This window comes from Polypterus senegalus, chromosome 9 (genome assembly GCF_016835505.1).
Source record: "Polypterus senegalus isolate Bchr_013 chromosome 9, ASM1683550v1, whole genome shotgun sequence".
In the NCBI taxonomy this organism is placed as follows: domain Eukaryota; kingdom Metazoa; phylum Chordata; class Cladistia; order Polypteriformes; family Polypteridae; genus Polypterus; species Polypterus senegalus.
Window position 1 is genome coordinate 177588718 of NC_053162.1, and position 22354 is coordinate 177611071.

Here is a 22354-nt window from a genome sequence, read left to right on the forward strand (position 1 = left end):
TAAATCAACAGTGCCAGGCTGTATAGTGAATATAAATGTTCATTTTATCTGAATCTCACGGACCCCCTGAATCCCATCCATGGACAGTCCTTGGACCTCAGGTTAAGGACCCCTGCTTCAGAGCGTCACTGAGTGTTGTTGGAGTTCAGACTTGTGAGTGTCTTTTGATCTTCTGGGGCTATTTTTGCTTCTTTTTCTAGATTTTAGTTTGTTTGCTGTGATTTGTGGCTTTTTTACCATTTTTGTTCTCCTTGTTGGACTTGTCTTAGCCAGCCAGAGGCTGATGGTAAGCTTTTCCCATGAGGGGCAGAATTGTGCATTAGCTGAATATAAAATATATTTTGAACTTCTACTGTAAATAAGGTAGCTGCCATGAAGGAAGGACAAGCAGGTAGCCTGGCCGAGGTAAAGGTGGGGTTCTTACCTGATCACCTCTGGAGGCAAGGGTCACATTATGGTGCCCACAGTGGAAGTCCCTACAAAACTAAAATACCACTTAAGCATCGGTTTTCCACTTGACTCATTTTTCCTCCACCAAAAAAGTACAATTAACGATAAACTTAAGATGCCACCGCCGTGGCCACACAGTATGCCCTGCTCATTACGGAGACAGTGCTATAAGTCACTGGGACAGATCCATTAGCTATTAATGTAGTGTGACTGCCGACTTGGGGGGTCACGTAATTGATCCCCTCGCTGCCGCTTTTAAATATTAATCAGCCGCATGATTTGCATGCTTGGATACTGGCGTTCATTACCAGAATATTTCATCTGTCTGTGGGCCTGGTGGGCTACGTCTGCTTGTACAGTAAGTCGAAATTCAATCTGCCTGTGTTTTGAAAGAGAACGCAGCAGTGACCTGTGGGCTCAAGCAAACAACATAAAGCAGTGCAAATTACCAGCAGCAACTCACATTTCATTGATGCTTTTATTTGTTTACTAGCTGCACTAGCCATCTAAGATGGGTTGAAATCTAAATGATCAACGTGGACCTCAGCATTAACATTTGCAGTGCGCCATCTATTGGAATGAGTGCAGTAATAAAAATACATTGCATTTTCCATTCCAACAGGTGGTGCATCACAATCCTATGTTATAATAAAATGCATTATTGCAAATCTTTGTGATGTGCCATCTGTTGGAATGCCAAATGCAATACACATGTCTCTGTCAAGTGACATTTGGTATGGATTTGTAAAAAGCAGTGGTCCGGTTTGTGATGTACCATCTGTTGGAATTACACTGCAATGCATATGTTTCTGTTCTATGCCATTTGGTGTTGGATTCGTAAAAACAGTGTTAAAGTCTGTGATGTGCCATCTGTTGGAATGACAAATGCCATGCATATGTTTCTGTTCTATGCCATTATTTATGGGATATGTAAAAGCAGCATTAATGGGTTATGATGCACCATCTGTTGGAAAGACAAATGCAATGTATTTTTATTACTATAAATGCTTGTGATGCACCATCTGTTGAAATGTTGAGACTTTTCAACTGGAAGGACTCAAAGAGAGATGTACTGACATTTGTCCTTTTCTTAAGGAGGGCTGTCACATTTCACTGTACATTTATTTTATTTTGTCCTAAATATTCCCCATACGAGTCTCTCTTGGCAGCAATAGACACAATACAGGAACCAGCTATGAATTAGGTGTGCTCACTAACTCCCTCACAACGCAATATTATCCACTCCCGTTAATCCAATTGAGGGTGTAGGAATGCTAGGGGACGCTGTTGCGCCATTAAACCCAACCGACAGATACACAGACACAGGATAAAAGCACAGAAAAGTTCTTTTTATTCTTTTCCTTCTTCACAGTGCCTTTCAAGCACCCCAGCCACAATAAATACAATAATCAAAAATAAATTAATATAATTCTCTCCTCCACACCTCCCAGCCAGCTCTGTCTTTTACCTCCCTACTCTCTTGCTGGGTCTCCAATAGTCCATTATATAGTGCCCAGCCCGGAAGTGCTTCTGTTCTTCCTTCCATGTGACTTGCCAGCACTTCCGGGTCACATGGAGAGTCCCAATACTTTAATCAGCCCGGAAGTACTTGTGAATTTCCTCTTGGGATTAATAAAGTATCTATCTATCTATCTATCTATCTATCTATCTATCTATCTATCTATCTATCTATCTATCTATCTATCTATCTATCTATCTGTCTGTCTGTCTGTCTGTCTGTCTATCTATCTATTATATAGTGCCTTTCTATCTATCTATCTATCTATCTATCTATCTATCTATCTATCTATCTATCTATCTATCTATCTATCTATCTATCTATCTATCTATCTATTATATAGTGCCTATCTATCTATCTATCTATCTATCTATCTATCTATCTATCTATCTATCTATCTATCTATCTATCTATCTATCTATCTATTTATTATATAGTGCCTTTCTATCTATCTATCTATCTATCTATCTATCTATCTATCTATCTATCATTTAGTGCCTTCTATCTATCTATCTATCTATCTATCTATCTATCTATCTATCTATCTATCTATCTATCTATCTATCTATCTAATTATCCTCATGACTTCCTAGTACTTCCGGGCTGAAAGGGAAGCATGACTCCCAAGGTCCTTTTACAGCTCCCCCTGGCGGCACGCACGGTGCCCAACAGGGCTGAGAAACCGGACTTGAAGTCCCAGGATGCCCTGCGGGAATCCAGGGCACTGCTGCACTCCAGGGGAGCTGCCATCTAGCCGGGATGAGTTGCCAGCCGTCCGACACAAGGGGCAATGTAAACCTATTCTGACAGCAGTCGGCACAAGGCAGGACCCAACCAAGGACAGGACACCAGGGGGCAGTCAAACACACAGAGTGAACTTAAATGAACTCTAACAACTTCCTTTGGAAATCTGAGTATATGGAGAAAAAAAAACACACACACCAAGAGAACATGCAAATCACACACATGGACTACAGCTGGGAAGTGTCTTAACTGGGAGTCCCACAAGCACTTCAAAAAATGCCCACTTGGGGGGGCAATCCCATCAAAAACCCACTGACAGACACAAAAAGGGCCTCACAGAATCTTTATAAAATAAAAGATTTATTCTTCACAAATAAAAATGTTCTTCAATAACAATGAAGCTCCGTGGAACACAAAGGGAACAAAAATAATAAGACAATCCAAAAGACCCAAAACAAAAATCCCAAAACTAGTCAAAGAACGGAGCAAATGTCAAAAATCCATTAGAAATGAGGCACACTGAATTGACAAAAGGCAGAAGAGCTTAGAACTCCCAAGCACATTCAAAAATGAACCACCAGGAACAAATAGCTCATCTTAATCCACCCGCTCAAATATGTTGATACAGTCATCAGAAAATGTTAGGGACCCCTCTCAGCCTGCATAATAATCGACTCTCCTTTCAACAATAAAGATAACAGTGGTGTGTCTTTCATTTCCTAGGAACATCTGAGCACTGTGGTGTTTTCCGAACAAAGATTTTTAGTGACGCAGTATTTAGTTGTATGAAATTAAATCAAATGTGAAGAACTGGCTGTGCACAAATGTGGGTCCCCTTGTCATTGTGCTGATTTGAATGCCTGTCACTGTTCAGTGCTGATTACTTGGTTGATGAGCTCATGAAGCCTTGAACTTCATAGACAGGAGTGTCCAATCATGAGTGGTCAAAGGTATTTAAGGTGGTCAGTCACAAGTTGTGCTTCCTTCCCTTTGACTCTCCTCTGAAGAGTGACAGACAGCATGGGATCCTCAAAGCAACTCTCAGAAGATCTGAAAACAAAGATTGTTGAGTCTCCTGGTTTAGGTGAAGGCTACAAAAAGCCATCTCAGAGGTCTAAACTGTCAGTTTCAACTGTAAGGATTGGAATCAGGAAATGGAAGGCCACAGGCACAGTTGCTGTTAAACTAGCAGGTCTGGCAGGCCAAGAAAAATACAGGAGTGGCACATGAGCAGGATTGTGAGAATGGATACAGACAACCACAGATCACCTCCACAGACCTGCAAGAACATCTCGCTGCAGATGGTGTATCTGTACATCGTTCTACAATTCAGCGCAATTTGCACAAAGAACATCTGTATGGCAGGGTGATGAGAGAGAAGCCCTTTCTGCACTCACACCACAAACTGAGTCGCTTGTTGTATCAAATGCTCATTTAGACAAGCCAGAGTCATTTTGGAACAAAGTGCTTTGGACTGATGAGACAAAAATGGAGTTATTTGGTCAGAACAAAAATCACTTTACATGGTGGAAGAAGAACACCACATTCCAAGAAAAACACCTGGAGCCTACTGTCAAATTTGATGGAGGGTCCATCATGCTGTGTGGCTGTGTGGCCAGTTCAGGGACTGGGACCCTTGTTAAAGTCGAGGGTCGGATGAATTCAACCCAATATCAACAAATTCTTCAGGATAATGTTCAAGCATCAGTCACAAAGTTGAAGTTACTCAGGGGTTGGATATTCCAACAAGACAATGACCCAAAACACAGTTGGAAATCTACAAAGGCATTCATGCAGAGGGAGAAGTACAATGTTCTGGAATGGCCGTCACAGTCCCCTGACTTGAATATCATCGACAATCTATGGGATGATTTGAAGCAGGCTGTCCATCAAATTGAACTGAACTGGAGAGATTTTGTATGAAGAATGGTCAGAAATACCTCCATCAGAGTCCAGACACTCATCACAGGCTACAGGAGGACAGCGTCTGGAGGCTCAAAGGAGCAAAAGAAGGGTCAACTAAGTATTGATGTTATATCTCTGTTGGGGGCCCACATTTATGCACCGGTCTAATTTTGTTATGATGCATATTGCATATTTTCTGTTAATCCAATAAATTTAATGTCACTGCTGAAATCCTACTGTGTCCATAAGGCGTGTCAGATATTAAAAAGAAGTTGCTACTTTGAAAGCTCAGCCAATAATAAACAAAAATCCAAAGAATGAAGAGGGGTTCCCAAACTTTTTCATATGACTGTATAATCAGCAGATTCCATAGAACTTTAGAATAATCTGGACGAGCCCACCAATCAGAGATCACCAATCCTATACACTTAACTCTTCCATCAAGTCGGGTTTTGAGGGTCCCTAAAGTTTGTCCTCCAGTCCACCACACTACTAAGTCACTTACTCCATGTGTCTGTGGTTCTCTGTTTGAGCAAAAACTTCCTCACATTTGTGTGAAATTTCCAGCCATGTCCCCGTTGTTCTTGATGAACTCGTCTCGACCCACTTGACTCATTCCCTTTATCATTTTAAACACTTCAGTCAGGTCTCCTCTTGTAACAGAGAGTAATTTCGAGCAATTAGGTTGATATTTTGTGTTTCATTATCAATGTCTATTAATGTAAATATTTAAACAATTGTCTGGCTCTCTCGTTTTAACCCTTAAACCGCCGGAACCGGCTATAGTCGGTTCCCAATGCAGTTTGCTGGCACGCCGGAGCCGAGTATATTCGGCGACGTACATTCATTGAACGCTGCAACCGCCTATAGTCGGTTCCCAGTGCAGTTTGCTAGCAGATCAGTCAGTGCCGTACATTCGTTGAGCAGCCAGTGGCGCCCCCTGCAGCAGTGCAGCCTCACTGCAGCCACTGCACTAGACTGGCCTGCCAGCATCAGCATTGACCTCTGTGTGCGTTGTGTGCAGCCATTTCAAGTGCAGTTGGCTCAGTGATTTATTGAATTTCATCAATGGCATCAGTCGCACCTTGCACATATAACAATAGATTGTTCCAGTAGTTTTTTTAATAGTTTTTACAGTTCATTGGCAGTGTGTAAAATGATCCGTGTTGCAGTAATTGTGTTGCTCTTTGCATGATAAAAAAATACGTGTTCCATTAAAGTGTCACTTATTCTTGTTGAATTGTGACGTTTCCTTAAAAAGTGCAGCAAAAAAGCAGTTGGTGTCCAAGGGGGGTGCATTAATCCCCCCCCCAAGTATGTGGCAATTTAAGGGTTAAAGCACAAAGAAGGGTTTTTCGGAATATCTTGCTCTGCCCGTCTCTGCATCCCTCTTTTACAGGACCCCGGTTATTCCAGATGTACCCACGTACGCTGGCAGGTCTAGTGACTTGCTCCGGGGGTCAAACAACGAGCCTTGAACTTGCATCCTTGAGATTTAAAGACTAACCCTAACCCCCTAACTGCCTTGCCACACCATCTAACAGGAGGAGCTCTTTGCTGTAATAAAATGAAATGATTTTCAAAAGCGAGTGCGTAACATTTGTACGTTTCTCAGTCCTAAATAATTATGGAGGAGTTCACTTAATTTTTTTCCCCCCTATGAATTCCTTTAATGATAAATTTATGGTAATTCATTTAAATCAGCAACAGACTATCACACATGACAGACGCAAACGAAATGTAATGAATGGGCATGGTGCCGTGCCCACCTCTGGGTCAGGCTGCCTTATGTTCATCTATTTTACCAGTGTCCTGGGTGGCAAAGGTAAAGCCCGCCATCCCAGAGGTGCTTGAGGGGTTCAGTAGGACAGCTGCAGGGGTTTCTCTGCTCGGTGGTGCCAGAATGCCGTGGTGTCTGCCACCTGGTGTTTTCTCTGACTGACTTTCTTTGCCAGTTGCTAACACGACTGCAAGTTTTGATTTTCTTGATTGTAGAAGCCAACGTAGGGAGGCTCCCTTATCTAATCCATCCATCTCTTTACTAATGAATGCGTCTTCATCCAGTACAGGGTCATGAGGAGATGGCTCCCTGGACAAGATGCCAGACCCTCAGTTTCCTTACTCATTCTCTGCACAGTATTCTCAGCTCTGCTTAATTCAGTTCAGGCGGGCAGAACCTGCCCCAGTGTTATGGCACACAAGGCCAGTGGCAGCCCAGGACAGGACACCAGGCCATCACATAGCATGATGTTTATCTACCAAGAAGCCACAACATTAACCTCCCAAGACATTGTGTCGGTCCCCCTCATGCCACCAAAACAGCTCTGACCCATCAGGGCATGGACTCCACAAGACCCCTGAAGATATCTGGTGCCAAGACGTTAGCGGCAGACCCTTTAAGTCCTGTGTAGTGGTGACATGGCACAGAGAAGGTTGTGGGAGGGGACTGGCGCAGAGAGAGATCAGCTGACGTCACCTAAAATTGTTCAGGAATGGGCTCTGATTGGCTGACGGGTGGAGCTCTCCATTTAGCTCACGCCACAAAGCACTCGCCTCTGAGCCCGAGATGGCGGGTTGGCAACTTGCTTACTGCAGTTCACCACACAGCAAATCCACAAACTGAGATGATCGGCAACTAGGGTGGGATTTGCACTGTGGGTGGGGACTTCCTGTTTGTTGCGGGGTGGGGAGCTGCGTGGATCAGACTTGTTTTTTTTGGTTAAACAGCATTAGAGCAATCTGGACGAGAGCAGGCCATTCTGCCCAAACGTCGCTCGCCAGACCCGTCCACTTCATTTCTCCAAAATAGCATCAAGTCGAGTTTTGATGATCCCTAAAGTTCTACTGTCCACCACACTACTTGGTCATTTACTGAATGTGTCTGTGGTTCTCTCTGTGAAGAAAAACTTCCAAATGTTTGTGCGAAATTTACACCTAAGACGTTTCCAACTGTGTCCCCGTGTTCTTCATTTAATAATAATAACCATCTCGATCCACTGGACTAATCCCCTTCATCATTCTAAACACTTCAGTCAGGTCTCCTCTTCATCTCCTTTAAAGGCTCAGCTCTTTTCATTTTTCCTCATCACTCATCCCCTGTAGCCCTGAATCAGCCTCGTCGCTCTTCTCTGGACCTTCTCTGGTGCTGTTATGTCCTTTTTGTAGCCTGCCAACCAAAACTGCACCCAGTACTCCAGATGAGGCCTCACCAGTGTGTTATAAAGCTGAGCAGAACCTCCTATGACTTGTACTCCACACATCAAGGCGCTATATAACCTGACATTCTGGGAGAAGGGCTTTGATAAGAGAGGTGACCGAAAACCCATTGGTCACTCTGGCTGAGCTCCTGGCAGAAGAGAGAAAGGAGTCCTTCTCCCCAATTTAAATGCTCATTCTAAAATGTTATTGATTAGTTCCTGCCAGGCATTAAAAAAGTTTTGCACAGACCCTCTAAGTGAGAATTTGATTTTTTTTTTTCCAATTTCAAATTATATATTAACATCAGTTACCCACTGACTTAAGAGAGGTGGGCTGGGATTCTTCCAGTTGAGCAAGACAAGTCTATGTGCCAACAGTGAAGTAAAGGCCATTACAGTTTGTTTGTCCTTCTCTGCTTGAAGCCCCCCTGGGAGCCCACCAGGCACAGCTGGTAATGGATTAGGAGGCTGCCTGAAAGGCATTTCAAGACTTTGGTCCAGAGTGACGTTCATTTGGTGCCCACCCATAACACGTGGCCCAATGAGACTGTCGTTTTTGTCTGTAGAGGTGAGAGACGATACCTTTAGTGACTGTGCCGCCCTCTCATCCTGGGGTGGTACGGCAAACCTGAGTTGAGACCCTCAGGTGATTCCCCCAAGCACCCATGTGTGACAACCTGCGACACGTCACTGCTCCTCATGCCAGCTCTCATTAGTGAAACTGTGTCCTGGGGTCCGAACATCACAAAGTGGCAGGTTCAACTTCTATCCAGCAGGGGGGCGCTAGCTCCCTGGTTGGAATAAGTTCTTTTAAATTAAGGCGTTTTAAGTAACCTGAACCTAAATAGATATATTATAATGAGGGGATTTCCCTCCCATAGTGATACGGCGGTAAGAAATCCCATAAGAGAAAATAACTTTGCTTTCTTTAATGATGGTTTACGCGGCCTAACAGACGAGGAAACCCATGACAAGCCCATGTGTAGAGTCTGCCATTTTCGTCACTACACTGGAAGGATTTTCTGGATCGGATGACGTTATCTCCCATCCATCCGTCGGCTTCAAAGGTGTGCCGGGCAATGTCTCAAGGCTTTATACTATTTCTCCATGTGCAGGCCCTTACATTAGGTAAATCGTGCCAATCCAAACAAGACAAAGAGAGGCACACAGAAATAGTGTACGTTGCCCATTAGTCTTTGTCTATCTTGTCCTACGCTTGGCCTAGCCCAGAGGTCACTAACAGGCGGACCACGGTCCGGCTCCGGACCCAGAAGCAGTCTCATACGGACCCAGACTTACAGCCAAAACAGAAGGTTATGGTTTTAAAACTGACGGGGCGCTTCTATTTTAGCCGGCGCAGCTTTTGTAGTCTTTACGATAATGTTTTAGCGGACGAGGAAACGCACAGACCAATTGTATGCGCGTTAAGCCATTTCACGTGACACTACTCAGCCAATCAAGCCTGTGGATTCTAGGTGGTGAACATTGCTTTACTTTACTTTACAGCGCAGACAGATGAGAGAGTTAGAGGCAAGGAAGAGAGACGGTGGAAAGAAAAAGAAAGATAGCGATACATGTAGAAAAAACAAAGGGAAAAATAAGCCAAAGAAAGTGGGAGATACAGACGATTGCGTTGTCTTATTTTGAAATGCAGCCTTACTTTTATTTAGTAAATGTAAGAACATTATATACTGTGACAGAACATTATACACATCTGCAGTCATACATACATGTTCAGTTCTGTGTTACGTGACAATAAATATTGTCAAAAAGTTTTTGAATTGTACTGAACTCATTTGATTTGAAAGTCTGGTATTGATTACATGCAGATGCTGATACAACTACTAGGCTACTTAAATATATATGATACTAAATATTTAGACAACATGATCTTCTGGACCATTGCATCATGAATTGTTCTCTAATTGGACCTCTTTAGATTTTAGTTGAATACCCCTGGCCTAGCCGTTCTAAACGATGAGCCCCTGTGTGCTAAATCTGGCCTTGTGTCAGCTATACATGTGAGAAAGAAGCACATTTATAATATTTGCACAGAGCAGAGTGACATTAAACTTATATTCTGATTACACAACTCCACTCACTGGCTCAGCATATCGAGCTCAGGGACTCGCTCAGCCCGACTGTGATTTTGATATCAATTATGACAAAAATATTTTTAGTCTGAGTGCTTTTTTGAAAGGAAGGCATTGGTGGAATTAAAAACAACGACTGAGTAAGATGAAGATCTCCCAAGAGAGGGAGGCTCACTGCGACCAGGGAGGGTCAGGTATCTGTGTTGGTGCGCATGGGTCATTAGCTGACACCTCGTCTAGAAATCTAACGCTCGCTTACAGAAACACAAAAATCCGAGTGGAGCCGCTTCATTAGACTAATGTTTTATCTTTTGCCTTCTTTCGGGCGCATCAAGAAACATTTATCTAATGGGCTCATCGTGGAAGCATAGCGCCGATTTGATGACATGTGTGAGAGAGTCAAAGAAATCTGGAGAGCCTAATGGGGGAATCGGGTGCCCCTCCCAGCATCACAGGTAAAAAAAAAAAAAACAGAGCGAGAGAGTGAAAGAAGACAATGAGGTGATGAAGCCTTCACACTCACTTTCACTTCGTGAGAGGGCGCCTGATATCTTGTCAGCTTCCCAGCTGCGAAGAAACACTGTCAATCCTGCCTACTACACCATCTGTGCCCCAAGTGACTTGTTTTATCCCTTTTAAGCTCAGTAGAGAAGAAAAAAAAAAGTTTACAGAATTCTCGTCTAGACATTTAAGGTTAATAAATGAAGTTCTTTCAGCATGTCGAAAGTATCCTAGTATGTAAACATTTTTAGATACGGTCTTTTACATTTCTTAGGGCATTTTATCTCAACCACTGGGTGAGTTGCCAGTCACTGTCCTTAAGTTGAAAGCTCATTAAAAGAAATGGCAGAGTCAGTGACTGACAACAACAACATCATTTATTACTAGAGCACATTTTCATACAAATGATGCAAACTCAAAGTGCTTTACAAGATGAAGAAAGAAATGTTTATAAAAAAATAAAAATAAGATTAGGTAATACTAAGGAACAAGGAATAAAGTAAGGCCCAATGGTCAGGAGGATAGAAAATCCAAAAAAACAAACTCCAAAGGGCCACGACACCACCCAGACCCCTAACATTAATGATCTCAATCAGTCCTCGTGGTTTTCAGGCTTCATGTGGAAGAATTTAATGATGATGATGGTCATCTGGCCTTCAATCCATCAATGTGGGGACAGCATGGTGCCTGATCAGGTGACAGTGGTGCAGATCAGGATAACAGAAAACTAGAAAAAGAACAGCAGAGAAAGTAGGGGTTAGTATGGATTGAGGAGCCTTGAAGAAAATTATACTTCAAAGCATATACAGAATACGAGGGTTACACTCAAATGAAGCTCTGAGAAAGCCATGTTACAGTAATTAGTTTTTAGTTTCAGTATTTTAAAGTGCTCCACCGTATTAGCCCGGTGAATTCCTATTGGCAGGCTATTCCAAATTTTAGTTGCATAACAGCAGAAGCTTCTTTCAAGTTTAGCTCTTGGAATTCTAAGCAGACACTCATTTGAAGATCTAAGATTACGACTTGGAGTGTAAAGTTACAAGCATTCTGAAATATAGGGAGGTATGAGATTATTGAAGGCTTTGTAAACCATCAGCAGTATTTTAAAGTCAACTCTAAATGGCACAGGTAACCAGTGTAACGGTGCTAAGACTGGTGTGATGTGCTCAGATTTTCTTTTCCTAGTTAAGATTCTAGCCGCTCCATTCTGCACTCGTTGTAATCGATTGATGTCTTTTTTTGGGTGGTCCTGAGAGGAGTGCGTTACAGTAATCTAGCCGACTGAAAACAAAAGTGTGAACTCATTTTTCCACATCTTGCAAAGTCATAAGAGGTCTAACTTTTGCTTTACTTCTTAAATTAAAAAAATATGTTAAGAGGTCTAACTTTTGCTTTATTTCTTAAATTAAAAAATTATATCCTGGTAATCTGATTAAAATGTAATTTAAAATTCAGGTCAGAGTCAATAATCACCCCTAAATTCTTTTCCTCCGTCTTGACTTTTAAGCCTAATGCATCAAGTTTATTTCTAATTCTCTCATCATATCTATTTTTTCCAGTCACTAAGATTTCTGTTTTCTCTTTATTTAGTTTGAGAAAATGACTACTCGTCCATTCAGAAACACAAATAAGACGTTGGAGGTCAGTGTGAAGCAAGAGAGTCGGGGGCATCAGGCGCTATTGATTAATACAAGCACATAATTTAGCCCTGCGGTGGGCTGGCGCCCTGCCCGGGGTTTGTTTCCTGCCTTGCGCCCTGTGTTGGCTCGGATTGGCTCCAGCAGACCGCCGTGACCCTGTAGTCAGGAAATAGCAGGTTGGATAATGGATGAATGGCCATAATTTAGCCAACCATCTCCCATTATATCTGTAGTGATGTGAAATTTTGCATACAAGTTGATAAATATTTTGTATATCTTTATTTGTAACTTAGACAAAGCAATGAAATGTTAGTTTTACATTATTGATAAGAACGCAATGGTTTGATGGTTTAAGAACACCACCCTTTTAGGAATGAGTCTCTTTGTAATTTTACAACAGGGTTGGGGTGAAGTGCCTAAAACAAGTTTGGTTAATGTTTCTCAGCAGAGCTCTCTCAGTCAACCCCCACAGGAAAGCCAGACCACCTGGCTGTCAAGCGTCACCTTAACACACGGTTTGGGGGCAGGTGTGAAAGTATTCTGTGTCCCATTGGTCTGAAGTATGGCTGTTTGGAATTGGCTTCTATCAAAAGCCTTTAAGTACCACAACATCCTATTGGCTGGTTGGACGGAAAAACCTATAAATTTGCTTGCATTACCTCACCCTCTCTCTCTTACCAAACTGATGAAAGACCATCACACATGAACTGAAAAGGACAACACAATGAAGAGCACAGCTTGGCATCCATATTGAGACGGGCATGCGGCCTGTTCTAAAGAAAGCTGACCACAAATGAGGACTTAACTAGAGACATTTTAAGTAACTAACAAGTCTGTGTGCCGCCTGAAACTACACATCAGCATTTATCAGGTTGTATGGTTGCCAATGTTCAAATGTACTTTGCATATTGTTATTTATGAATATTATCAATAACACATTATTTAAATTGTAACTTAACTCCTGCTTGTCTTTTACTACACCTAATTGCCTGAGGTTATAAATGTAAAAGGGAAGGTGGGGAGAAGTTATATACTACAATGCCTGATAAACAGTGGGAAGTCTGGGAGATTTGAGGCATTCTGACAAAGGCTATACATTAATAATACAAAAGGGGATCATACAGACCAATTTCACTTTTGAATAATGACGTTAAGATACTCTCAAAAATCAAAGATCAAACTGGATTTATCAAGGGTTGACACTTATCTTCCAATCTTCGACACCTGTTTAATGTAATATACTCACCAACAAAATCAAACACCCCAGAAATATTATTATCATTGGATGCAGAAAAAGCCTTTGACATGATTGAATGGAAATACTTTTCACTACATTAGAGAAATTTGGGTTTGGCCCGGACATTTCTGCATGGATCAAACTACTGTATACCAATCCAGAAGCTTCAATTTGTATCAACAACATTTGTTCAGACTACTTTAAACTAGAACGAGGTACCAGACAAGGATGCCCTCGTGTCACCGCTGCTATTTGCAATCACCATTGAACCACTGGCAGAACAGAAAATTTCTCTCTATGCAGATGATATGGTACTGTATATATCAGATCCACAAAATACTGTGCCTGCAGTCTTAACAGCACTCATAGAATTTCAAAAGATCTCTGGTCTCAGAATTAATCTGAATAAAAGTGTACTCTTTCCAGAGAATTCTCAAGCATATTATATTAGACTAGCAAAATACCCGCGCTTCGCAGCGGCAAAGTACTGCCTTAAAGTTTTTATTAAGAAGAAAATGAAACCTTTTTAAACTGAGGGAAAATATACCAATAATTATTTGGTTACGGATCTCTTTCTATACCACATTGTGAGTTCGGCCCTCTGGTTGTAATATGACCAAGCTGTGCACTGAGCTTACTCTTGAGCATACAACGTACAGTCAGCCATGTGAACAGTAATCTTGTCTCAAATCTCACAGCTTGGATTGCTGCTGTCGTAATCGGTTTAAGTTTCATGGTTTGTTTCAATTACGACAGTATTTGCAGGACTTGTGTTGAAGTGACATTTGGCATCTGTCAAGCGTTGTAAGTATACAACCAGTTTCATCGATAACTTCACATCCAGCTTTTGAGAGTTTAAACATTCATAAACATCAAAGTGTCCGCTACTGAAATCGTCACCTGTCAGTCTAAGATGTTGAAGAGGCATTGCCGGTTGTCGAAAGGTGTAAAATATTTGGCCATTTCGGTACACTTGAAAGCGACAACCAAACAATTCAGTGGCAGCCATCAACTCACATGCAGAATCATAGGTGAAGGACTTAAGCATTTCACTCTTCTAGTGCTCCTGTGTACTCTAATTATCTCCTGTACCGTCATCAGTCCACACCTTGAACCTGTCCCATTCATTCAATACATAAGACACAATGGATATCAAGAGTGAGCCTGATATGGCCGTGCAATATGTAACACAGAGAATGGAAAAGGCAGGTGCCATCTCTGGGCATGGAAACCACTTGGTAAGTGACAGTTCTTTGATCGATGGTGATCACCTCGATAGACATGTTAATGGGGGTACGGTTGGAATGATAAAGGAAATGGGTACCTGAACAATGTAAAGTAAGTCTAAAATACCTACACAATAACTATAATTGTAATAAATGAACAATAAAACAGCGGAGAAGCTGTGAATTAAATAAAAAGGCTGTAGTTATTAGCTGGGAGACGTGAATCCCGTGCAAGGAAGCAAGGAAGGGAAATTAGAGACTGGAGCGATGGACGGCCTTATATAGGCAGGCAGCCAACAACATGGGAGGCATTGGGATGGGGGACCCAACGCCGCCTCACACGGTGACTGAGCTGCAAGCTATGGACGTATCTATGTACGTAAGTAGGATTCAGTTAGCGTTGGGAACCCGCGTACCAAATTTCTTGAAGATGGGCCCATAAGTAACAAAGACTGTTGAAAAGTTCAATATGGCGCCCAACAGTGGCATCATACCACCTAAATAAGTACCAAATTTCAGCCTTCTACCTACACGAGAAGTTGGAGAATTAGTGATGTTGGAAAGTTCAATATGGCGGCTGACAGTGGCGTCATACCACCGAAATAAGTATGTACATTGGTTTCGGTTAGCGCAGGGAAGCTGCCTACCAAATTTCATGAAGATGGGGCCATGAATAAGAAAGTTCAACATGGCGAACGTTGTTGACTGCTATGACCGTTACACGTAGAATTTCGAAATGAAACCTGCTTAACTTTTGTAAGTAAGCTGTAAGGAATGAGCCAGCCAAATATTCCGCCTTCTACCTACAAGGGAAGTTGGAGAATTAGTGATGTTGGAAAGTTCAATATGGCGGCCGACAGTGGCGTCATACCATCGAAATAATTACATACATCGGATTCGGTTAACGCAGGGAAGCCGCCTACCAAATTTTGTGAAGATGGGGCCATAGATAAGAAAGTTCAACATGGTGGACGTTGTTGACCATTATGACCATTACGTGTAGAATTTCGAAATGGAACCTGCTTAACTTTTGTAAGTAAGCTGTAAGGAATAAACCTGCCAAATTTCAGCCTTCTACCTACACGGGAAGTTGGAGAATTAGTGATGAGTGAGTCAGTCAGTGAGTGAGTGAGTCAGTGAGGGCTTTGCTTTTTATTAGTATAGATTGAACACCCTACCTTTTATCATTGAAGATCAGTTTAAATACCTCGGGGTAAACATCACAAGTAAAGTAAAGGCAACATAAAGCTCTTTATCAACAAAATTTTGCCGTCTGCATGGAAAAAACTAAGCAAGACTTGCATAAATGGTCAACCCTTCATCTCACTCTAGCCTGAAGAATTAACACTGTTAAGATGAATATTCTTCCTAAGCTCCTTTTTTTATTTCAAAACATTCCAATATACATCAATAAATCATTATTTAAGCAATTAGATTCAACAATAACCTCATTTATTTGGAACTCAAAACATCCACGCATCCAAAGAGGGACCCTACAAAGACCTAAAGCAGATGGTGGCACGGCTCTACCTAACTTTCAGTTTTATTCCTGGGCAGCAAACATACAAGCTATAAAAACCTGGACACAAACAGATGAACATACACAGGCTTTGTGCGCAATAGAAATAAAATCCTGCAGTACTTCTTTATATTCCCTGCTATGTGCCCCAATAAATGCAAGTTATCGCCAATATACTAATAACCCAATTGTGCTTCACTCACTCAGAATATGGAAGCAATGTAGGAAGCATTTTAAAACGGAGAAGCTGTTATCTGTGGCACCTCTGCAAGAGGACCACCTCTTTCAACATCCGCAAACATATGCAGTTTTTAATATATGGAAAAAATTTGGGATTAACTTGCTTAGAGATCTTTATATAGACAACATCTTTGCATCCTATGAACAATTACATTCCAAATTCAACATTCCAGCTACACATTTCTTTCACTATCTTCAAATCAGGAACTTTGTTAAACAGAACCTGCCAGATTTTCCTCATCTTGCACCCTCGTCCATGCTCATTTTCAAGGACTCAGACACCATCTCTGCAATATATAAAATTATTTTACAGTTCCTCCCTTTCAAAGATCCAAGAGATTCCAACTGGGAAAAAGATCTCTTAATCAATATATCAGAAAAGGAGTGGAAAGTAGCAATGCAGAGAATTCACTCAAGCTCCATATGCGCAAAGCATACAATTATTCAACTCAAAATTATATATCGAGCACATCTGTCTCGCCTAAAACTCTCCAGGGCAGGAGCCAACCTGCGAACGCTGCAATCAAGTCCCAGCCTCACTGGGTCACATGCTTTGGGCCTGCACCACACTAACATCATTCTGGACCAAAATTTTTTATTACCTTTCAGACAGCCTTGGTGTCACAATCCCTCCTAACCCATTAACAGCTGTGTTTGGGGTTCTTCCAGATGGGTTTAAGGTGGAGAAGGACAAACAGACTGCGATTGCATTCATTACACTTTTGGCACACAGACTTATTTTGCTAAACTGGAAGAATCCTAACTCTCTTCTTTTAAGTCAGTGGGAAACTGATGTGTTATACTATTTGAAATCGGAAAAAATCAAATACTCAGTTAGAGGATCTGTACAGATTTTTTTCAAAACATGGCAGGATCTAATCAGTAATATTTTAGAATAAGCTCTTAAAGCACCAAGGAAGCAATTATTTCTGTACAGTATTTCTTCTTCTTCTCCATTCATCTCTATTGGCATATCAAACTCATCAATTTAGGCATGTTTATAAGTCTTAAGTTTTACCCCATTGGCCTTGCTCTCTCTCTCAGGGGTGGGGGGATCGACTTGTTTTCAGTCCTACCTTTTGTAAAAATTGATTGATTTTTGTGGGATGATTACAATAAAATTAATAAAAATAAATAAATAATACAAAACGGGAAAGTAAAGGAATAGAGAGCTCTACCAAGACAAAACAGTATCTGTGTGCTGTGCTGCTAATCATATTCTCTTTCTATGCCCCTCCGCCGCCACCTTTCACTATTCTCTTTCAAATCACGCTTGTTTCATCAAGGAGAGCCAATTATCACCGAGTAATAATTCCCATTTGTTTGCGCCAATGCGATCTTTACTATCCTTTTTTTGAGACTTTCAAATTTTCGTACTTCCATTATCTCTAACCTGCTCTACATGTGTCCCTCCATCCATCCATTATCCAACCCACTATATCCTAACTACAGGGTCATGGGGGTCTGCTGGTGCCAATCCCAGCCAACACAGGGTGCAAGGCAGGAAACAAATCCCGGGCATGGCACACACACACATACACACCCACACAGCAGGGACAATTTGAGATCGCCAATGCACCTAACCTGCATGTCTTTGGACTGTGGGAGGAAACCCACACAGACACGGGGAGAACATGCAAACTCCATGCAGGGAGGACCTGGGAAGCGAACCCGGGTCTCCTAACTGCACCACCGTGCCACCTGTGCAAATGAAACATCCATCCATCCATTATCCAGCCCGTTATATCCTAACTACAGGGTCACGGGGCTCTGCTGGAGCCAATCCCAGCCAATACAGGGCGCAAGGCAGGAAACAAACCCCGGGTAGGGTGCCAGCCCACCACAGAGCGCACACACACACCCACCCACACAGCAGGGACAATTTGAGATCGCCAATGCACCTAACCTGCATGTCTTTGGACTGTGGGAGGAAACCCACGCAGACACGGGGAGAACATGCAAACTCCATGCAGGGAGGACCTGGGAAGCGAACCCGGGTCTCCTAACTGCGAGGCAGCAGCGCTACCACTGCGCCACCATGCCACCTGTATTGCGCCAACGTTTTTGAATTCTTTGTGACATTCTACTTTGTCATCTACTCTTTGTCTTTTATTTCCGGCCCCCGGCTGTGGTTAAATCTCTTAGCACAAGGACTCATCTCGCGGGGCGTGAAAGTGTCTCTCTGAGAAAAATCACATCTCGTCTCCTTCCAACCTTCCAGTATTTATTTCTTTATTTTATTTTTATAATAGAGAGATCATTTGTTGATTTTATACACCAGAACAGGAGCACTGCACTCGTATTTGGACACTTTTGTTCTGGTTTTTGTTGTTTTAATAAAAGCGCTTTTTGCACTTTGCACCTTCCCCTTTGCTTCGTTTTGGTGTCTTCATTGTCCAGCTCATCTGGGTTACATTACAGATGGTGTCGGGTTCAAGGGGCACCCAAAAGGGAACTGGGAGCCGTGGAGTAGAACCAAGAACCCGCATCGTCACAGTGCTATGTACCATCCTGGTGGGCACTCCCTCCAAGTCATCATTGTTTTCCGCAGTGTCCAAGCAGCTCTCCGATTCCCATTTTCTTCTTTTCTGATTTGTGTCCCCTTCCTCTCTCTCTCTCTCTCTCTCAGGTGATTCTCTACTAAAGCACAACGGCATGAAGTTCACCACAAAGGACCAAGACAACGACCACTCAGAGAACAACTGCGCTTCATTTTACCACGGCGCCTGGTGGTACCGCAACTGCCACACGTCCAACCTGAACGGCCAGTACCTGAAGGGTCACCACACATCGTATGCGGATGGCATCGAATGGTCCTCATGGACAGGCTGGCAGTACTCCCTCAAGTACTCCGAAATGAAGATCAGGCCCAACAAGGACGACAAGAAGTGAGGAGTGCAGGGTGACGGGACCCCAGTGTAAAATTAACAAAAAATCAAAAACTTTCTCACCTTTCTCCAAGATGCTGACCGTTCACATAATGAGGACAATGTTTAGGGTTTTTTTGTTTTTTTCTTTCAGTTTGTTCCTGTGGAAGACTTTAGTATCCCATACCATAAAACCGTATCATAGGCCACCGCCATTTTTGACATGATGACGTTTATTCCTTTCAGATTAGGGTAGAGAATGAACAGAAATGTATTTATTTATGTGATTTTAGAGGTTACCCTGACGCGCAGAACAATGTCGCTGTTTGGTGTTACAAGCACAGGACCCTGAATCCCCACCCCGTCAGGCCGTGTCCGTCAGTCCACACAGGGATGTTGTTCTTCTCTTGGTTCTTTGAGACTTTTTAGCATTTCTCCACATACAAAGATGAGATTCTCCTCAGACTACCTCAGAGCGCCGTGGGTGAGTGGTGTGCAGCTAGAGGCACTAAGGTCTGCCGTTCAGACATCCTGGAGGGACACGTGGGGGGCTCTAAGTGTCAGAGTCCATCAGCAGCATTTTAGCATCACTAGCCTGATGAGCACCATCGGTGAAAGGTGGGACAATCAGAGGGAGAAGGAGAGAGAGAGAGACATTCAGCCAAGGACCCCATGGGTATTGAGAGCAGGTTAGGGTCACCTTGAGGGAAAGCCCTCCAAAAAAAACAAGGGATATTATTATGTAGGAGGAGGAGCTTCAGACCATCTTACACCTTACTCAATGATCCAGACCAGCTCTGGAATTTATATGCCGTCTTTCTGTATTCAGTCCCTCGCCCATATGCTTCATCGTGTAGATGTTTTCCCCAAGTTGAAGCACAGGCAGCTGAAGGGACTTTTATCACCACCAGAGGGCAGCACCGAGAACCTATCTGTCTTATATAGTGCCTTTCATTTCGATCTCTCTCATGAAAGGTGCTACATAAGACAAAGATAATGAAAAGTGTTATTAATCTAAATATCTACCTTATATACCTCCTTTGATTACTGCCTAGCAAATGAAATGCACTTTATATAAGACAGAGAAATAGAAACCATTATATATCCATTTATCTTATATAGATCGCTTCATTTCTATCTTATGTAACAGCTTTTCTGTGTCTCTGTCTTTTGTAGCACTTTTCTTGCCTGACTATCTGTCTGTCTTTACCCAATTGAAGCACAGGGCACTGAAAGGAGTTTCATTCTAGCTATCTGAAGTGCTGTATAAAAGAGAAAAATAAAAGACATTGTGTATAAAATACAATATATATATATATATATATTGAAAAAAATATATATATATATATAGAGAGAGAGAGAGAGAGAGAGGTTCTTCCAAATGCAGCACAGTGTGCTTCTTCTGCTGCTGACTCTGACATTGTGAGGTGGAGCAATTTCTTCATACCAATACCTGCTATAAAGTATCCCCAGATAGCACTTCTGGGCCACACAGAACCTCTCTAAAACACAGAATGCGCCTCCCTCAGCAGCCCCTGGCAGCTCCCAAGAAACTCAGCAGGGCTGCCCCTTTGTGGGCTAATACACCCATTCAGCCCTGCAGGTGTGCACATGGCATACCCACCAGAGGGACGATGCCACCTAACACATTGGGAGAGCACATGGCCCCTAGAGGCTGCTTCCCTTCATCCATCCCTTATAAAGGCTCCCTGGCTTGGCAAGGAATCATCCATCTTATATAGAACCTTTCATTTCTATCAATCTAATAAAAGGTGTTCTATAAAAGAGATAAATATGACAGATTGAAACTTAAGTAATAAACGTAGACCTGCACGTTAACATTTGCAGTGCATCATGTACTGGAATGCATTTTAAATGCATTTAGTAATAAAATCCATTACTACAAATGTTTGTAATGCGCCATCCGTTGGAATGACAAATGTAATAGATAGATAGATAGATAGATAGATTCTGTGAGGCCCTTTTTGTGTCTGTCGGTGGGTTTTTGATGGGATTGCCCCCCCAAGTGGGCATTTTTTGAAGTGCTTGTGGGACTCCCAGTTAAGACACTTCCCAGCTGGAGTCCATGTGTGTGATTTGCATGTTCTCCTGGTGTGTGTTTTTTTTTCTCCATATATTCAGATTTCCAAAGGAAGTTGTTAGAGTTCATTTAAGTTCACTCTGTGTGTTTGACTGCCCCCTGGTGTCCTGTCCTTGGTTGGGTCCTGCCTTGTGCCGACTGCTGTCAGAATAGCTTTACATTGCCCCTTGTGTCGGACGGCTGGCAACTCACCCCGGCTAGATGGCAGCTCCCCTGGAGTGCAGCAGTGCCCTGGATTCCCGCAGGGCATCCTGGGACTTGGAATCCGGTTTCTCGGCCCTGTTGGGCACGGTGGGTGCCGCCAGGGGGAGCTGTAAAAGGACCTTGGGAGTCATGCTTCCCTTTCAGCCCGGAAGTACTAGGAAGTCATGAGGATAATTAGATAGATAGATAGATAGATAGATAGATAGATAGATAGATAGATACTTTATTAATCCCAAGGGGAAATGCAGCTTATGACTAGAAATGTTTGTGTTGTGCAATCTTTTGGAATTACAGAGACAAACTGTAGCAACCAGACACACAGACACTATAATCTCTTTATTAAGGTGAATATATCTTATACAGAACATTTAGTTTCTATTTCTATCTATTTTATATAGCACCCTTCATTTTCTATCTTCCTACCTATTTTATATAGCTTCTTTCATTTCTATGTATCTAATGTAAGGAGTTATACAACATAGAAAGAAATGAATGGTGCTGTATACCAAGCTATCTTATATAGAACATTTCATTTTTATCCTACTTGTCTATCTTATGTAGCATCTTTCATCTCTGTCTTTTTTATATAGCTCAATTCATTTCTGTTTTTCTAATATAAGGTATTATATTATTATGAAGTACCATTTATTTATCTTGTGTAGCACCTTTCGTTTCTGTCTGTCTTATTCTGCTCCTTCATTTCTATCTAACAAAGGAATGGTGCTATATATCTATATATCTTATATAGAACCATTCATTTCTATTTACCTGTCTATCTTATATAGTCTTTCATCTCTCTTCTGTCTCTTTTATATAACTCCTTTCTTTTCTGTCTTTCTAATATAAGGTTTTATACATCACAGTTAGAACTGAATGGTGCTTTATACATACCTATCTGTCTTACATAGAAC

At 42.1% G+C, this 22354-nt stretch overlaps 1 protein-coding gene across 2 annotated transcripts in view; it reads left to right on the plus strand.

The window, feature by feature from the left end:
• Positions 1-20418, plus strand: part of fibcd1a (fibrinogen C domain containing 1a) — a 359996-nt gene extending 339578 nt beyond the window's left edge. For both annotated transcript variants that reach the window (XM_039764396.1, XM_039764397.1), the window contains one exon: positions 18901-20418. In XM_039764396.1, coding sequence (XP_039620330.1) covers positions 18901-19163 — 263 coding nt within the window. In that variant the 3' untranslated portion in view covers positions 19164-20418. The remainder of the gene's footprint in view (positions 1-18900) is intronic.
• The last annotated feature ends 1936 nt before the right edge of the window (positions 20419-22354 follow it).